Below are 18,774 nucleotides of genomic sequence, written 5' to 3' on the forward strand. Positions count from 1 at the left end.
ACTGTGACGAGTGAACTAGTTCCCCTAGAAAGTATTGTAACAGCAAATATGGCCGAAAAAGTTATTAGGGAATTTTAGTAGACCGTTTTTCCCTCTCCGCTAAGCCCTCCCCAACGAAGAAATCGTCACTACGCCTTCGTGCCGATGGCCCTGGCTGTTGAGTTCCGGGTAGCGGAGGGGCTTAGCGGAGGGGGAAACACGGTCGACTAAAACTCCCTATTAGGCCTCATTCACACAGCCGTTTCTTCCCCCGGCCCGGCGAAAGCGCGTGCAAATACTGTACTAGGGGGGCAGCCTTTCCGCCGAGGGAGAGGGTGTTGGGACCGGTTTTTGACCGTAGTCGGGCCGCCGGACCCGAAATGAGCCCAACGAGGATGTTCAATGTCCCCCGGCACCGGCTTTTTTTTTTTTTTATAATTTGGGGCATGCGGATGTCGGGTCTGTAATTTTAGAGGGTTATAAAATTGTGCATGCAAATTGTCCGTTGTCAATCACTGTAAATAAGAACGTAAGTGAAAGTGCACAAGTCCGCTTTTCTGTAGGGCAAGGCTATAGACTTTTACCCTTGCGGCTTCCGATTTACTTGGAACCCTTACGTTTAAAACTTATTAACAATAGACAGTTTTAGTGGACCGTACGCTATAGCTTTGCGTACGCAAGGAGATTGCGGGTCGTGAGTGCGCATGCGCAGAACGCGATAGAAGGGCTAGCTTATTGCGTACGCACGCAACGCTGGGGATTTTGCGTTGCTGGCTAGCGGGCCTTGCGGGACGTTCTCGAGAGATCTCGGACCCAACGAGAGCGCCAGTTTCAAGATGGCGGTTGCCTCGACTGGCGCAGCAAGGGCGACGTGGTATTTTCGAAGTTCTGTGTTACGTGAAACTGCGTGGTGTTCAGCTCGGCGATTCTTTCTGGGACCTACCGCGGTCGAATCAGATCGCCCTGCAGCTGAAGGAGTGCTCAGTGGAAATGTTCGACGCTCGCAGTGTGCGTCGACGCTGCAATATGCTCAACGCTAAGCCTAATCCCACAGTTCATCGCCGACGCACGAACGACGCTAAAAGAAATCGCCGAAGTTCTCGCTATGCACTGGACATCAGGGTCATGAGTTTCATTCCGCGATAGCATTGATAAAAGGTGCCGTTTCCGCGGGACGACTGACGAAGGCTCCGTGATCGAATTTGGCTACGCACTCTTTACTCGTAGCCTCTGTAACCCGCAGAAAAGCGCGCTTGACGAGGCAGCTGTGGCTTGGTTTAATCTGAAATAAAATGATTGGACACTTTTTCTTTTTCAATATTTCTTTCCAGAAGCATGGTTGCGCTATAAGCACGCGGAATTCTACGGCTCTAGCAAATTTAACCAAGATTATGCGCGGTGTTCACTCGAAAACGTAACGCACAACTAAATTCGGTCCGAGCAGGTCATTTTTAGCGTACGCTATACTATTGCGTATTGAGTACGTAAGATCCAGCAATGCTATACCAAAACTGTCTATTGACTGTATACGTGTTTTAGGGGCGAAGCTTCTTAGGGGCTAGACATGTCCGTATGTCCGTCCGATGTCCGGCGTCGGATGCTCGTGCTCACGAGCACGTGAGCACGTGCTCCCGTGCTCGTGCAGGGCAAAAAAAAAGAAAACTGCATCTCCACGTGGTGAATGATGTTGATTGGGGCGAAGCTCTGATGGTGCTTGTCTGCGTAGACGGTGAGCCGCCCCGTACGAAAATGTCAGATGGGAGCGGTCCCAGTTCGGGTCCGCGGAGTTCTGAACTTCTGTACAGTTCCGATCAGCGCGATTCTGGGCATAACCAGTCGAATCCAGTGAGACGCAACGCACTGGAATCGCACGGTGATCGGTGAATCTGATCCGCTCCCCTTGTTCCAGTAGGGTCTGCTCCCAGCCAGCGGCTCCCAGCCAGCGGGCGCGCAAACCGTGGGCGCGCAAATGCGTGACTGGAGGAGGGGAGGGAGGGGGGGATGGCGGAGAACCACGGAGAACTTACGCCACTTTCGCCGCTTTCGCGGTCTCTCGCGTGTCACGTGTTAGGGACAGGCGCCTCCGCTGCATCCCCTACGCGGGCGCTGCGAGCGGGCGTTCTCCGCGCGCGCGCCCGGCTTTGTCTGCGAGTCAGTTTAGTTTTGTTCTTCGCGCTCGTTGGACGGTCGGTCGGCGCTCGACCGGCGTCGACGTTCGCGCTGCGGGCGCACGGATACTGACGCGCCCATCGTTGCCCTGGATGGATACCTACTGACCTCGGCTTTGCATCTTTATTCAGTGTGAAGCTGCCGACCCATCGCACTTTGGCTCGGCATCTGGATGCGCTTGGCGCTGGTGTGCTTGGTGACAATGCTTGGACAACTCGGATACCGCTTGCCCGCCGGAACTTCCCGATGCACTCCATCACTGGATACTGTGCTTGTGCGTGCTGTGTGTGTGTGTGTTCCGTGCACCGTGTTTGGCGACGACGCGCGCCTTGCATTCATTGTCTGTTGCAGTCAGCGGCAGCGCTTCGACAGTTTCGGTTCTTCTCCGCTCCCGTCGGACTGCCGGCCGGCGGCGACGTTCGCGCTGCGGGCGCAAGGATACTGACGCGCCCATCGTTGCCCTGGATGGATACCCACTGACCTCGGCTTTGAATCTTTATATAGTATGAAGCTGCCGACCCATTGCAGTTTGGCTCGGCATCTGGTTGCGCTGGTGTGCTTGGTGACAATACTTGGGCAACTCGGATACCGCTTGCCCGCCGGAACTTCCCGACGCACTCAACACTGGATACTGTGCTTGTGCGTGCTGTGTGTGTGTGTTCCGTGCACTGTTTAATGACGACGCGACGACGCCTGGACGACCGTGTGCGCCGCCATAATTACCGCTGCGCTCACTGGACTCTACAGAAGTCTTCCGTGCGATGCCCTTAGCCGTTACAAGCGAGAGATCGTCGCGATTTCAGACCCACTCCGCCTGGGTCTGAAATCACGACGATCTCGGTTGTAACGGCTAAGGGCATAACGCGAAATTCTTTTGTAGAGTCCAGTGGTGAGCGCAGCGGGAATTCCGGCGGTGCAACGGTCCTGGGTTTAAAAATGGGACTGGAACTGCGCGGTTCCGGGCTGGATACAAGCTGGTGCCCCAATTTTGGGTCTAGGCGGAACCGGCATTTTTCATTCCGGCCTGAATCTGACATTTTCGTACGGGGCAGCATGCCGAGCCTTTCGTTCGTTTTCATCCATGTCAGAAAGACAATGTGTGGTATGAAACGTGGTTATGTACGCATTTGAGCATTTGACCGCAGCGTGACATGGATGAAAACGAACGAAAGGCTCGGCATGCTGCGGCTCAGCGTCTACGCAGACAAGCACCACCAGAGCTTCGCCCCAATCAACATCATTCACCACGTGGAGATGCGGTTGTTTTGATTTACTCTCTTGTGAAGTAATGGTTCTTTCTTATGCATACGACGTTTCTGTATTTTTGTGTCGACCAAGGACACGTTCTTGAGGTAACCAGCATTGATATCTCATTTTTAAAGTAAATGGGTATTGGTGTCAACTAGGGCGAATGCGTAGGTCTCTGGCATGGTAACTGGACCAGCACACACGAATAGTTTATGAATGTTCTGTGTACGGCCTTGCCTGCGAGGTATCTCGAGGTGCCACTCGATACAGTAAGCAACTATGGAGCGAAAATACGGAGAAGGTGAGGGCAAAAGCGGAAGTTTGGAGGGGTGGGAACTTTTCGACGTTTGAGCACACTACTGTTTATAATATATTTTAACTGTAAAAACTTGGTATTAATCTGTATGCCGCGCTTCAACGTGCAGAAGCTGCAATAAGTTTTTTTTTTTTTTTTTTTTTCGAGAGGAATTCAAGCTAAAAGCGCTCGGCGCGTACAAAAATATTCCGTTTTGTTCCTTATGGTTGTCTAGGATTGACCCATTTATATCTACGACAAATTGTGCCTAGGCTTGTGTTTTTACATGGCCAGAAATAATTTTTGCGTGCTATTATGCAGGTGCAACTGGAGTACGCGCTTCATGGGTTTGTGCTGTCCTTAGTGATCAAATATGTGCGAGTGTACAAGGTTTTTGTGTGCAGTTGTGCGTTCTTTTGAATATTCAAAGTGCGTCTTTCCTTTGAATATTGCAGTTAAATTTCCTGAAAACGATTTTATAAAGATTTAGTAGATGTGCGATGGCCGATACGTATCTATTGGTGAATGTACTGTGTACCGATCAAACCTTCGGTGAAATCTTTTTTCTTTAAATTGCAGTGCGGCGCCCTGCCTGTTAAACCATGGCTATATTAGAAAGGTATATTTGTACCGTGGTCGGTGAATTCTAAGTGTTCTACTATGGCATTCTTCAACGTACGCTGAAAAAGGACCTACCTTTAACTGAGCACGGGAGCACCGCATTGGTTTTTTACCCCTGGAAAACGAGGGGAGGTTCCTTACAATATGTTCATGGTTTTCCGCCTCCACAGTCCATGAAGGACAAAAATGAGTGTTAATAATACTGGTGTGAACATTCGAACAGTAAAAAACATTTTAATTGAAACCGTAACGTTTATGCGCGAGGGTTACTGTGCGCTACATGATACCCCTGACTGGTTGCCAGTACTTGAGTAATTGGCGTGTTTAAAAAATATCGACTGTATTGTCGTCCGCCGCTAAGTGACCGGTTCGCTATAAAATAGCCTGTACTTGTGTGTATGCCTATGCGCTTAGTCATTTCGTCTAAATTGGCCACGAAGAAAAAAAAAAAAGCTCTGGATTACCTGAGTTCGTAAACCTTCCTCTTCTTTCTTAAGGATTTTACAACATCGACGACGGATGCCCTACATCTCAAACTACAACAACTACAACTACTACATCAACAGCTGCAACTACTGCTACTACATCGACGACGGACGTCATATAAAGTGGTGGCAAGAGCCCATAGCAGCTATCGCTGTAAAAGAGAGGCAATGCTTTCAAGGTTTGTGGGATGAGTGCGAGAATACATGACTTGGCTCCTAAAACAAGAAGTGTATTAATTTTGAAGTCTTGGCAAAAACATTAAACGAGGAGCCTAACTGCGTTACCCATCACTGTAAATAAAAAAAACGTGAGTATGTTATGCGTCAATGTTTTGAAAAAACAAAAAAAAGCGTAACGAATATGTTGCTACGTTACCAAAAAAGAATCGAGTAACCTCGTTACATGTGACGCGCAACCACTAACACTGTTTTTCGTGCAGAACTAGCTCCAGCATCTGTAAAAAAAGAAAAAGCGTACGTGCCGACAGGATCAGTCTTTGACTACAACGGCGCAGCCGTACACGGCGGGACTCAACACTCCAGGCATAGAGAGAAACACTCGATTGAGTTCGATCTGGTCGAAGCCTGCATCCTTGAACAGGCGCTCCGGTCTCCTGTTTATGTGGCATCCAAGGAAGGTGAAAGACCACAGCGGATTGACCAGCGTCTGTATTAGAAAGCCCCAGGTCCCTTCTGGATAGGCCACGTGTTCCACGAATACCAACCTGCCGCCCTGCAAAGGAGTAAAATGGCGCATAAGAGTATGCTCTAAAATATGCCCTAGAGGAGTTTTCGGGCCAGCGTGCTAATTCCCGTTCACCTGCTGATATGTTTTATCTTACGGTTAGTCTTACGGCATTTTGTCTTACGGCATGTTAACCGTGAGACAAACTGCGAAGGCCTCATCGAGCCAATCAGAATGAAGGACGCGAAGCACGTGCGTGGCAGCCCTCACGGCAGACTAGCAAAATTCTCGACGAAAGTAAGAAGCTAACGCCGCGCCTTTGTTTTGTAGATTCCCATTGCATCAACACCGCTGCAAAGGACGACGATCGGATCGCCGCCAAGTCTTCTAGCTACGGTTGCACGCGCTTGGAGCAATCGCCCGGCGCCCGGCAGGCCATTATCAGCTGATCCAGCTATTTGCAGCAGCATCGAGTGTCCGGAGGATTCGACTACATAAGCCCTGAACGCTGAAAAACTTGTCGCAGACCAGCAAAATACTTGACTAAATTAAGAAGCTAACGCCGCGCCTCTGTTTTTTATAGGTAAGCGTAGTTCTTTCATTTGAACTTCTCGGACTTATTTCTTGAATTTCGCTGGTCTGCATTTGTTCTTCTTGTCTTTGAGAGCCTTCGAAATGTCTGAATGTATTGCGTACATGAAATCTGTGGCATCAGACAGCCCCAGGTTGAAATTTTCGGAAGGCAAGCACTGCGACCACAGTGGGAAATTTCTGGCGTGGGACAAAATGCTTAGAAAGCTGTGCCCCAAGGTAGCCACGAGGATTGGGTTGTATAAGAGGATTGGGTTGTATAATACATACACAGTACATGCCAGCCGTCAATTAGCATATTTGCAAAAGCCCCTATATATAAGAGAGTGACATCTAGCACAGGAAAACCCAACGGGGAACTAACATCGAAAGACTAATAAAGGAAAATGAAGTAATCGGCCAGCGGCTGACAGACGTTCTCGTCAGATTACCGGCATTTGAAAAGCGCTTGGAAACGCAAACTAACAAAGTAGATGATATGTTGGCAAAACTTGATAATCACGGCGAAACCGTTGAAGGGATAGAGGCATTCTTAAACAGCCTTTCCACGCAACAGGACGGAATACTTTTAGGACTGGGTAGTTTTGAAAAAAAACAATTCATGGTCTGCAGAAAAAGACTAGTGAATTGGTGGGAAAACATTACCAAAAGGGGTGTGGAAATACTGGAGCTAAAAACCGTAGGGGACAAGCCTGAGCAATATTCTAGACGACAGAATATTGAAATTCACGGAGTCACTCAACAGCCGAATGAGGATGCAATGGAAGTAATTATTGAATTTGCCGCAAAAATACGACTTACCGAACTAACAGATGAAGCCGTCGATGCAGTGCATAGCTTAGAGCAAAGGAAATAAAAATACCTTCCTTCTCGGTAAGGTTCAAGGAGGAAAAAATGAGAGGCATCTGAATTCAAAATCGAGTGGCACTGAGGAAGAAACACATTTATATCATTGAAAACGTAACCAGACGAAACAGGAATTTGTTATATCAAGCTAAGAACCGTCTAAAGAGAAAACCCACAAGTTTATATGGACCAGAAATGGGAAAATGTTTGTACGCCAAAAAGGGGATTGAGCTGTTTATTCAAATCGAAGAATTAGAAAAAAATAGCTAAACATGAAGAGTTACACACAAGCCGATTCTTAAGGGAAGTAAAAGTTGGTGAAATAAAGTTAAACTTACTGCACCTGAATGTGAGTAGTTTAAATAAACACTGGGATCAACGAATGGTGCTTTTATTAGAAAGATTATTTTCCTTGGACGCTCTCATCTTTAACTGAGATTAATCTAGAAAAAACATTATGCCAAACGTTCACCATAGATGATGTCTATGCATATTATTTATGCCGAGAAAAAAAAGTGGTAGACTAGTAATGTTTTTTTAACGAGAAGTGTACATCGGATAGACTTGTAATTTCATTGGAACATTCAGAAGCATGCGTTGTATCCATCCACGGAGACGTAGTCTCTTACGTTGTCTGTGCTGTGTATAGGCCACCGGGCTCCAAGATTAATCTGTTCATCGCAAAACTGTCTGCTTTATTTAGTAAGTTTCATAATAATAAATATTTCGTTCTCGCCGGTGCTCTTAACCTTGATGTTTTCAAGGAGGCTAAATACGGAGTCTCGAGTTACCTTGACAGTCTCTCTTCTTTTGGACTTGATAATGTATTTAATACATGACTTCACTAGATAAAACCATTATGGCGATACAATTAATACAAAATTATATATCATATAGTTACCAGAGTCAGTAATTTGCTTATGCTAGCTGACGTCATCAGAAAAAAAAGTGGCGGATCATTACTTTACTATATTGTTGATATGGGCTGAAAGGCAAACTGAATATTCAGTAGGAAGTAACTGGTGTAGAATAATTTTGGATAACAGCAAAAAGAAACCAATTAATTAGAACATATGATTGCATTTTTTTTACTCTCCCTGGACCACATTTCAGCATATAATACTTTGGTAGGCATGTTTCAGAACTGTGGTCGGTTTGCCTTGCGGCATACCCGACCCAGAGGAATAACACGGAGCCAACGGTTTCGACAAGAAACTTCATTTAATTAGACATTGACGAGACGACGAACAATACTAACAAAAACCAACGAGCACCGGCGGCGCTTCAGTCCAGCCAGCGACTGCCTGTCCAGCCTGTGCGGCGCGTCTGATCCGCCTTATCAAGACTGCGCGCGCGATGTGCGCGTGCCTGGCTTGATTCTGCCGCCAAGCGGGAAAGTTCGCCACCCGTGCCCCGCAGTCGGGCAACTGGGCTGGGGAGCCGCCATGGTACCCACAGAATATATACCGAAAATTGAAAAGGAAAGTAAAACTCACACAGCGACGACCAGAAAATGTGGGGATTGCCAAAGAACTTTTAAGATTATGTCACACCAAGGACAGGCGAAGGAACAGATGTAAATTTAAACCTGAAGACGTGCTTCTAAACAAGGAGTTTTGCTAGGTGCACAATAAACTAATATCCAAAATTGGATTGGCAAAAAGGAAGCATTACATGAGAAAATTTAGCCAGTCGGTAAACAATTGAGCGGAAACCTGGAATCTTGTCAATCGGTTAATTAGAAGGAAGAAAAATGTAATATTGATAATGCAATCAAGAAGCATTTCGCACACGTGGATGACTACTCGATGTTAGCAGACTCTTCTAATTGTGATTTTGTCAAAGACATTAAATATTTAAGAGAGAAAATTATACCAGAAGAAACAAAATCATACGCTCCCAAGTTCAGTAACAAAACCTCGGCAGACTCGCCTCTAATGTGTGAGGATGATCTTGTAACCATAGTAAATCTTATGTCCGTAACAAAGCCTCCAGGTATAAACAAAATACGTATACGCATTTTGCGTTACAATATCGATCATCTAAAGCAAGTACTACTTAAAATAATTAACGCTTCCATTACAACAGCAAAAATTCCTAAACAGCTAAAGGTTGCAGTAATTAGGCCCCTTTACAAAGCCGATAATAAAAAAAGATTTCAGGAGTTACCGGCCGATATCTGTATTGCCAGTAATTTCTCATATCATAAAAAAATGAGTTGAAATAAATATGAATTCCTTCTGTGAAAAATTTCCTCTTATTACTCATTTGCAGTACGGTTTTCGGAAAAATAAAAGCACACCACTTTTAAAAGATTTTTCGGACTGTATCAACGATACATTAGATAACAATAAAATTGCTCTTGCTTCATTCCTAGAGCTATCCAAAGCTTTCGATACCATCGATAATACGCTACTTCCACGAAAACTTGAATGAATGGGCTTCAGATTTTATTATTTTTTGGATGACTACCACACAGTCATATTTCAATTTGTGAAAATAGAAAATTGTGTTAGTAGTAAACTCGGATTCAGTGCGGTGTATTTCAGGGGAGCACTTTTGGGGCCCGTTGTTGTTTAACATTTACATAAATGAGTTAACCCTTTTACCGCTACAGTCTAGAATCTTCTTATATGCAGACGGTACAGTTTTACTTTTACCATATGACAGATACGAAAACGCGATTTCAATATTTCAAGAGGACGTGGACATGTTATTGCAGTGGTTTTCTGCCAATACTATTTCAGTAAATAGCAACAAAACTAAACTTATTTGTTTCCGTTATTCCCATAAACAGGTGAAGCTAACGGTAGGTATTTATTTAAATTTGGGGCATGACAACTCTTGCAAAAGTATGGCACTTCCATACGATGTGTGTTAAGTACTTAGGCATCTTTTTTGACGAACATGTTTTAGGGAACCATCACATAGAATTTCTTAAAAAAAAACTCTTCGCAAAATATCCGCGTATCTTTACCGGTTAAAGAGCGTTTGTGGTATAAATATTAGGAAAGCTGTTTTCTGGCCTTAGGAGAATCATGCTTGTGTTACTGTTTTCGGTCAATGTGTAGAAGAAAAAAAACTGGGAATAGATGACTACTCAAACGGATTGCGAGTAAGGTTGCGTACGGAACCACATATGAAAACCTAGTACAAATATATAAAAATAAAATAAATAAATATAATGTGTTTTTGTAAACTTAGAAATATGTATTATTCACCAGGAATTTATGAAACGATCTCCGAAATTGAGGTCAAAAAGAGCAATCTGAGGTGCACAGAAGGGAACGTGATACCCGGAATATTTACGAGCTTCGGAAAGAGAATAAAACGGCATTATATTCCTTCCCTTTTTAATAAATCACCAGAGATTTTGATTAGTATATCATCCACGCTAACGGCAAAGAGAGCTCCTAAAAAGTGGTGTCTAGAATTTAAATCCTGAAAAATTGGGTTTGTTGTATGTTTATACAGCCTAGAACTTGGTCTGCTTCAACTGGCGACGAGTCTCCCAGCTGTAGATGAGCAATTTAGCCAGTGCAGTAAAACCGCTAGCCCGGGGTCTTTAACGTGCACCACGCAGTAGTGATACACGACCGCACGCCGGTACGATGCTCATCCAGATCGAAACGGGCAGAACCCAGGATCCCTGGGTTCTGCAGCGCGAGCTTTCGCTCCACGTGATCCGAGCTGGTGTGCGTTAGCCCACTCGGCCACCAATTTCCCAACAGGGAAACTTGATTTCCCTGTTCGTATTTTTTCCTAACTCATTTTTTGTGTTACGCGATTTTGATGTTCATTTATTCTTCATTGCATGTTTCACGTGAGGTCGTACGGTGTTTAGAATCTGTTAGTGTTTCAGTGCTCAGCGATTTCGTTTTCATTTGCATGTGGAGAATAGTTCCTTTTACGTGGCGCAAATATTGCTGTGTTTTAAAATTCGGTTTAATTACTTTATTGTGTTACTTGTAATACTGTGTTCTATTCCTTTCATTTGTAAATGTTTTTTGTTGGCCTGGTCTCACGGATCAGCAGTCTTCTTTGCTTTTGTGACCCAGTTACTGTAAGTGTTTCTCCAAAGAAATGAAAAAAAAAATATTATTAATATTATCAAAGGTACAATGGCGGGAGTGTAACCTAACAAGTTTGAGAAGAAGGGAAGATGGAACTCCTCCCCTACCTGGACCCTCCTCTGTGTGTCCCAGAGGTGTTTTTTTTCTTTCCAGAAGAATAGCCTGCCACTCAAAATTCGCCCAAAGGCGGCTTTTCTCTCTCTCCCGCCCGTGGCTTCCACTGCACTACGCGTAACTAGTGAATCACGTGTCTCCCCCTGACGCACTGATTGGCTCAATGTCTCGTTTCGCAGCTTGCCAAGTAACGGTGAGACGGAGTATAATTATACGTGAATATCCCGCATATATACACGTGACGAGATGTACCGTTCAAAATATTCCTCCTCCCCGGCTGCTCCGGCAAGCTCCGCTCAAAAATGCCGTCGTGAAAACGGAGAGAAAGAGAGAGAGAGAGAGGCCGAGAAAAAGACAGGGAGGTGCGCCGATCAATCATGGCGGACCGGCGTCTTCGCTCAAGATTGAGGTCGTGCAGGGAGAGATGGAATGGAAAAGGCGAATTGCGCTCCGCGTATCCATTTACAGGGATTTTCCTATACCCATTTTCACCTCAAGAAAAAAGCAAGTTTTGCGCACTCTTCATACGCGGCGCGAAGTAGTTCTTACTAGATTTGGTTATTGGAGGAAAAAGCGATGCTTTTGGCGTTCGGAACCTGTAAGTCTTGATAAGATAACAAATATATAATCGAACATTTACCTGCACATATCTTAATTATTCACATGAAGGGAGAAATTAGTAATGCTCCGCGAGGAGCAGGATTTGGTTTACTGCGGTGCTCGAGGTAAAAACGGTTATAGGTTTCCGTGTTTTGGGGTTTTACCTTTTTTAAATTCGTTGCTCTTTTTCGGGGTTCATTTTCTCCGCAGATTAGGTGTTTTTCGGTATCTACACTCTGTTGCGAAAAAAAAAAGAATCTGCTTTAAAAAGGGTTTACATAAAAAAAGAAGTATTGTGGGAATACAGGACCTTAAGGAAACAGTCGCGTTACTAAAGTTATTAATAAAGAAAAAATTAAACATCCTTGCACCGATACGACAAGTATACTTGTGGCGCCATCTCCCGATAGGTACAGCTAGAAAACAGAGTGCTTCATTTTCTCGCTGTGCCAACCGGTCAGCTGATGTACGGGGCGGCGGAAAAAAGCTCACTGGAGAAAAGCTCACTGGAGAATAGCTCACTGGAGAAAAGCGCACTGGAGAATAGCTCACTGGAGAAAAGCTTACTGGGGAAAAAAGCTCACCGCAAAACCGGCAGATGCGGAGAAAAGCTCACCGGCCTTTGAGCGGATGCGCAGAAAAGCTCACCGATTTCTTTTTTTTCTTAGCTAGCGGATTGTGGGTCGCACGTGGCAATTTAACACAATTAGAATTCGTCACTTCATTAAAAAAATAATTGTCCTTTTTTTGTAATATTCTTGAAGTTCATTGGGCATATTTACTAAATCCTCAGAAATTAGTAATCACCCGTTGTGTATATTAATTACGCCGCAAGTATAAAATCAGAACATCGAACACTCGTAACAAAGACAATAATTTATTGACAGCTTCACAGTTCGCCGTCGGTAGCTTTGTCAGATAAAGAGATTTGTTTTTCGCGCGCTAATATGAATAGCGGTGTGTGAACCGTTTAAGCTCCGAAGATTGTGTGGTGCCTGACAGATAAGTCGGTGTTTGTTTATGCTATCAGTGTTGGCTACGCTATTTTCTTTCTGTTATTTTCATTAATAAAACTTAAGTTGGGAGAACAGCTTTGTCCTTTCGTGTTTGTTGGCTTCACTCCGTCTTCGTCGTCTGAGCGGTTTTCATCATGTATCACGTTTACCAACTCGCCCAATCCGCTACCTTACAGAACACTAAGTTCGTATATGCGTCACAAGAAACAACGCTGAGAGGGTGCAGCTCTGGAGGTCATGGGTGACAAGCCGTAGAAGGGCACTATCACACAAAGGTAACATGTGGAAAAACCAGCACGAACGGCTAGAAAACGGGCATGTCCGTGGAAGAAAAAAACATCAATATCCTACTGATCGTTGCATCCTGTTTTTAAAGGCTATCAAAACCTTCAAAGAAACTTTTAGGCACAGCGTTGTTGCGCATGCACTTTCGGATTTTCAAAAATTATCGTTTTGCTCTTTAGGTTTTAGCCATACATTATTAAGTTTTCGAACTTTTCCCTGTTCTTCAAGTTCATCAAGTTTTCAGTTAAACTTTCGTCCAGCGGCGTAGAGTTTCCATTTTCCCGGGGGGGGGCAGACCCGGAATGTGGCTCAAAAAAAAAAAGGGGGGGGGGGGGGGGGGGGAGGCTGCGGGGGGGGGGGGAAGGGAGAGGAGGAGAAGGTCCTTGTTTTATTTGTTCCGTGGGTTCTCCCCATAAGGGTCACCTGCAGCAGTCGGAGCCTTTTTTACCGAGCATTTTGGTAAACCCGAGACTGGAGAAAAAGGGTCAAGGACATAAACAAACGGACACGGACATTGTGACAGCTAACTACCTGGTGTCCCCAAATAAGACGCTCCGCAAAAGAATGACCCGGAAACTTCAGCGGTTTGAGGCATCCAGTAGAAATTTCTCTGAATACGTGTTTTACTGGCCACATTTATGCAAACATATTGCAAGACTAAACTACCAGTACAAAAAAGCGAATCTTTTTTTTTTTTCTGCAGGGGTAGTTCGGGTCTAAAATTTTGTTGCATAAATGTGACCAGTAAAACACGTATTTCAGGAATATTCCTACTTGTTGCACCAAGGATCTAAATTTTGCGGGCCATTTTGTGTGTAAAGTGTATTTTGAGATGCCCATATAGTACCAAACTCCCCGAGTGGATACGCAGGCGCACCAAAAGTGTTAATTTTGAAAATGGTGAACAGGAGAAAATGAATCTGCTGTAACCAAAATATTTTAATATTTGTATTTTCGTGTGGTACATTTATAATGAACAGACACACGAGGCACACGTTGAGCAATTCTCAATGCAACGGTTACAAAACGCTTACAATTAAAAAAAAAAGTATAGAGCAAACATACAAGCATTAACGACGTATCTGCTCGCGCATTTCATCGTACACTGCTGTTTTTGTTTTGTACATTTCCTTAACGTGCTCACTCACAAAAGCAGGAAGTAAGAAAAAGAAACAGAATGAACAGATTGTAGCAATGAGAACACGTGCATAAAAGAGACAGATAATTTCAGCCTTTCGCGGAAGCACGCAAGTTAAAATAAGAATTCTTCCAAATAATATGTCAAATAATGCTACGGAAAAGACCCGAGAAAAATATGTATGCTTCACATTTAAATTTGATCAGCGTCCAAATAGTGGGATCGCGAGCACAGCATTTGACACTTCACAGTGGTGTTTTACACTCTCAGAACACACAAATAAAAAAACTATTACAGTTCTTCGATTCTATACAAATAGATAAAAACAAATATAGATACACACGACTGAGAAAATAACAAGCTTCAGGAACGGAAGATATTTCAGAGCGTATTCCCGAGAAGAGTGGTCTTAGATTTCAACATGAAACGTGTTTTCTCTAACTACCGTTCGATGAATGAACTCGTTAGCCACAAGATCTAGATCCACTTGCCTAGCGAGCTCTTTGTGGCAGTGGAGCAAGGCGGTATGGTTGAGTCTGGCCTGTCCCATTGTTGAGCGCAGGTAAGTTTTAACTCTCCGGAGACACGAGAAAGATCTTTCTGACGAACAGGAAGTCACAGGAATCGTCATTGCGATTTGTAGAAGCTTGACAACTTCTGGAAGGAGCACCCTCAAGGATTCACCTGCTTTTCCCGAAAGAAGGTCCACCACATCTTGAAATGTGACAAGACTCGTTGCACGTTGCTTTGCACTCTCCCCTGCTGCATAACACATGCAGCAGGGGAGAGTGGGGTAATGGTGGCACAAGAAGCTTTAATTATACGACTGACTTCAATTTTAAGAGGGCCAAAAATAATTCTCAGACGGTAGCAAAGACCATTTGATACCACTATACCTTGCGCGAAGCTGGGGTTACAAATTTTTCCGCCAAAAGTTGTTTTCTGGACGAGTATTCGAGTCGCTGTTCGGTGACAAGACTGGTAGTAAAGCCCTTCACTGACCAATCAAAAATGTGTACAATATTTTCTTGGCCAAAAGGGCATTCATTTGTAGACGCGCAAGAAATTAAAATTTTTTTCTTGGCGAGCAGGTCTGCAGAATCAGTCACTGACTCACTGTGTCGGGGATGCTTCCTATTCTCAGAAGCATTTTTGTTGTCTAAAAACCGACAGAGATGTCGCGACGCTTTCAAGACTTTTTTTAGCCTGTCATAGCTGAAGCGGGCACTTCAGCTGTTCATTCAGACAACATATTCCGCGCATCTGACTCCGTCTGAGGGGAATTCTCCACTGAATGTCTGACCTGTCACTGTCCCGAGATCCACCATTTAAAAGCCTGAAAGGAAATAAGAAGCGGGAATAAACAGGCCCCTGTGAAATAGCTGCCAGTCAGGACGGCCAACAGTCCACTGTCGATGGGCGCAGACCCAAGCCAAGCTCTTTAAAAAGGGGCCGGGGGGGGGGGGGCTCTGCCCCCCCGTGAAGCCGTCCGGGGGGGGCACGAGCCCCACTGCCCCCCCGTAGTTGGCGCTTATGCTTTCGTCGCCTAGAGAGTAAATCAGAAAAACACTCGCCTGCAATTATTAATTTGGGAGCAATATAACCAATAAGCTTAGCCAATATTTCAAGACTGGGCATTTTCCTTTTCACAAAGTTGACAAATTTGAATGATAATAAATTGATATATGCTACGCAAGATTCAACAGCCGGTTTTATGGTGAGCTTCTCTCCGGTGAGCTTTTCTCCCGGATTCAATGTACGACGGAAGCGCCATGTTGGCGGATGTGTATTACAATGTCGCAGCCGAGGGAGTGCACAAAGCCTCGCTTGCTTTTTACGATCGAATAAAGACCGCGAAAAACGTGCACTCCACCCAAGTGTTCAGCGTAAAAAAAAGAAAAAATTAAACTAAATTCAATCGGAGCTTTTATCAAGGAGGCGCGCGAACACCGTAAACATGAAAAAATCCCGGACTCTGAAGATTCCACTAAAGCCTTAGCCGAGTGAAGAAATAGCAGCAGCTTAAGCCAAACTGTCAAACTCATCACCCAATTGACTAGGGCACACACACCCCACAAAGTGATGTATTGATGATAACCCTTGGAAGTTAGTAGCGCATGAGCTATAAGGCCATCTGAGCTTAAAAAAACACACAATATGTATTGGGGAGGGTTTCAGAAATGTGTAATCTTTTACTTCGTAAAGCTATAGTTCGTAAACAGAAGGCCAGGGCAACACAAATCTTTAAGAACATCTGAGGTTTACTTTACAAAATACAACCTTAAATAGACAACCAAGACAAAGAACTCGGACAGACCAAAAGAAGGCGGTGATAAAAATGTTGGTGTCACGAGTACCCAAACCAGGATACACTCTCCTCTAGAAGGTACAGATCAACCCCCAAACCAAGACTCAACAACAAAAGGATGATTCACACATTTGCGTGAGTGCGACCAAGTGCTGCTGCAACGGCTTGCGACGTACGGGGTGCTATGACAACAGCTGCGTCGGCTCCAACAAAACGGCGTCAAAACCAGTTTTGTTGGAGCCGACGCAGCTTTTGCCATAGAAACCCGCACGTCGCAAGCCGATGCAGCAGCATTTAGTCGGACTCGACGTAACTGTGTGTGCATCGCCCTTAAGAGATGGAAGGTTTTTCTACCGTGATACGCATAATATTAACTGACTACATATTCAATGTGAACATCTTAATGACCGCTTAGCAACAAAAGGAAAGAGGCCAGCCAACTACAAACAAAACTACAAATAGACAATTATGACAACACTTGCACATGCACCCCGCGGAAAAGAAGACGATAAGGTGAACAACGCTGACGTCACGCGTACCCAACCAGGAAGGTAAACAATAACCACCTAACCGAGCATCTGGAACAAAGCTATGGTAGACTGCATCTTGATACTGATAGCGACTGAGGCATAGTCATGAAACGGAAAACTAACTAATTTGTAATCCGTGTCTCGTACCGCTGTCTAAATCTGTCATTCGTGTATTTGAAAATGGGCCTAAGTTCTGTCTAAACATAAAGCCCTTGAAAGTGGATATTGTCGCTAACATTTGTGAAGAGGAACACAAAAACACATCTAATAATGAATGGTTAGCTTTTATTGATTAGTATATGAAAATGTCGAGTAATATGATGAACAGTTCGTGTAGATATGAGAATAGAATTTTTGGAGCCGTTTGGAGGATGAGAGACGAACTGGATAGCTCTGGTTGAGTGCTGTTACAAACATATACGTCGGGTAAGTTAGGGCGTCATTCAAGTTCCGATTATCAAAGAGAAGGTACAGTTTGTTGTCGGTTCTCTTTTCCAGCCTTTTGAGGTTCTATAAAATTGAGCCGTTTAGCGATTACGAAAAATGTGAAGGATTGCGACTTTCCGTCTCTGATAAACAAGATAAGTAGCGAGAAAGTAAATTCGTTATGCGTAAACTTGTTACTGAAGGGCCACAATGTTGATTTTCTTCGAGAGTGATAGCTAAAGATAATCGCTCCTGGAAAAGGGTTGTTTCTCAGTTTTTTTCAGAAAGGTAAAAGTTTCGCGTGCAATGATACGTCTAGCTCACTTGCCTTGAGAAATGCTGACCAGTCGCTGACTTAAATTCTATTTTTCCGTTTTAAGTCGGATGGGATTTTTTTTTCTGCTTTAAGATTTTTTTTTTCATTCTTTGGATGAGCATATTCTTCTCCAGGGGTAGAGGGAAATCTTTGAACTGAATTTGGTGCGGTTTGAATCGGAATCGGGCATCGACGTCGGTAGCTTTATCAAACTTGCTGAGTCTTATTTGGGGTCTACAGTGACCAAAATTCAGGATAAGTTATATATGCAAAAAGTGGATTTACTTAGGCTCTCGAATTGCTGCTGTTCTGTCAGAGTTCTACGTTAAAGGTATGGATATTCTGGTGTCTCAGTCAACTGAAGCGGTTGCGGAGGGTGCAGTACCTGTTCGCAGGTATGTGGACGATATTTTAGTGTGTTGTCTTGATTCACCTGTTGGTAAAAAGATCAGGGAAGTTTTTTTTTTTTTTTTTTTTTTTTTACAAACTGCCCCTGAGCTGCCTTTTTCATTAGAAGTTCGTAATGGCTGGTTTTAGTTTGTGGGTTTTTGTTTTTTTTAAATTAAGGATGGCCTTTATTTGAAATTTTGTAGGGCAGATTCGAAGCTATTGCTCTCTGGGTTAAGTTGTCATTCTAAAACTTTTGAATAGGGAGTTGTCGAGTCTGTCCTAATGAACTCGCTCAAGCTGGCTTGCTCTCAAATTATTTGTGCCGGCTCAAAGAAGCAGCTCCGTAGATTTTCCTTTGCTGAATATAGCAGGGAGTTCGTAACTGCGGTCATCTATTGTTAACAAATTCTAAACTGCTGAAAGATGGACAAGAGAAGAGTAAAAGAGTAGGGTTGTCTTTGTGCCTTATTTTCATGATGTCTCTTGTGACCTTATTAAGGGACCATGAAATGATTTTAAAATCGAATTTCATCCACCGCACGTCGTAAAAGGTGTGAAAAGGAACACAAAAACACAAGACTAGGGAGCCAAAAAAAATTATTTGCTATAGAACTTTTAAAAGAAAACTGGACTCTTTTGCGACTTCTTTCCTTCGAAAG

General features: G+C 44.1%; 1 protein-coding gene across 2 annotated transcripts in view; it reads right to left on the reverse strand.

Annotated features, from left to right (window-relative positions):
• Window positions 1-1,229: 1,229 nt before the first annotated feature.
• Window positions 1,230-18,774, reverse strand: part of LOC8037980 (methyltransferase-like protein 7B) — a 46,013-nt gene continuing 28,468 nt past the window's right edge. The window contains exons 2-4 of one of the 2 annotated variants that reach the window (XR_005715023.1): window positions 5,276-5,530; window positions 4,388-4,427; window positions 1,230-1,261 (exon numbers count right to left, since the gene is read on the reverse strand). Coding sequence is in view for 1 of the 2 variants with exons in the window: in XM_040207658.2 (XP_040063592.1) it covers window positions 5,288-5,530 (243 nt within the window). In the remaining variant the exon portion in view is untranslated. Of the gene's footprint in view, window positions 1,262-4,387; window positions 4,428-4,526; window positions 5,531-18,774 lie in introns of those variants that run through there. The other variant, XM_040207658.2, reaches the window with a different exon arrangement.

Source organism: Ixodes scapularis, unplaced genomic scaffold (assembly GCF_016920785.2).
Source record: "Ixodes scapularis isolate PalLabHiFi unplaced genomic scaffold, ASM1692078v2 ptg002725l_1__unscaffolded, whole genome shotgun sequence".
Taxonomy (NCBI): Eukaryota; Metazoa; Arthropoda; class Arachnida; order Ixodida; family Ixodidae; genus Ixodes; species Ixodes scapularis.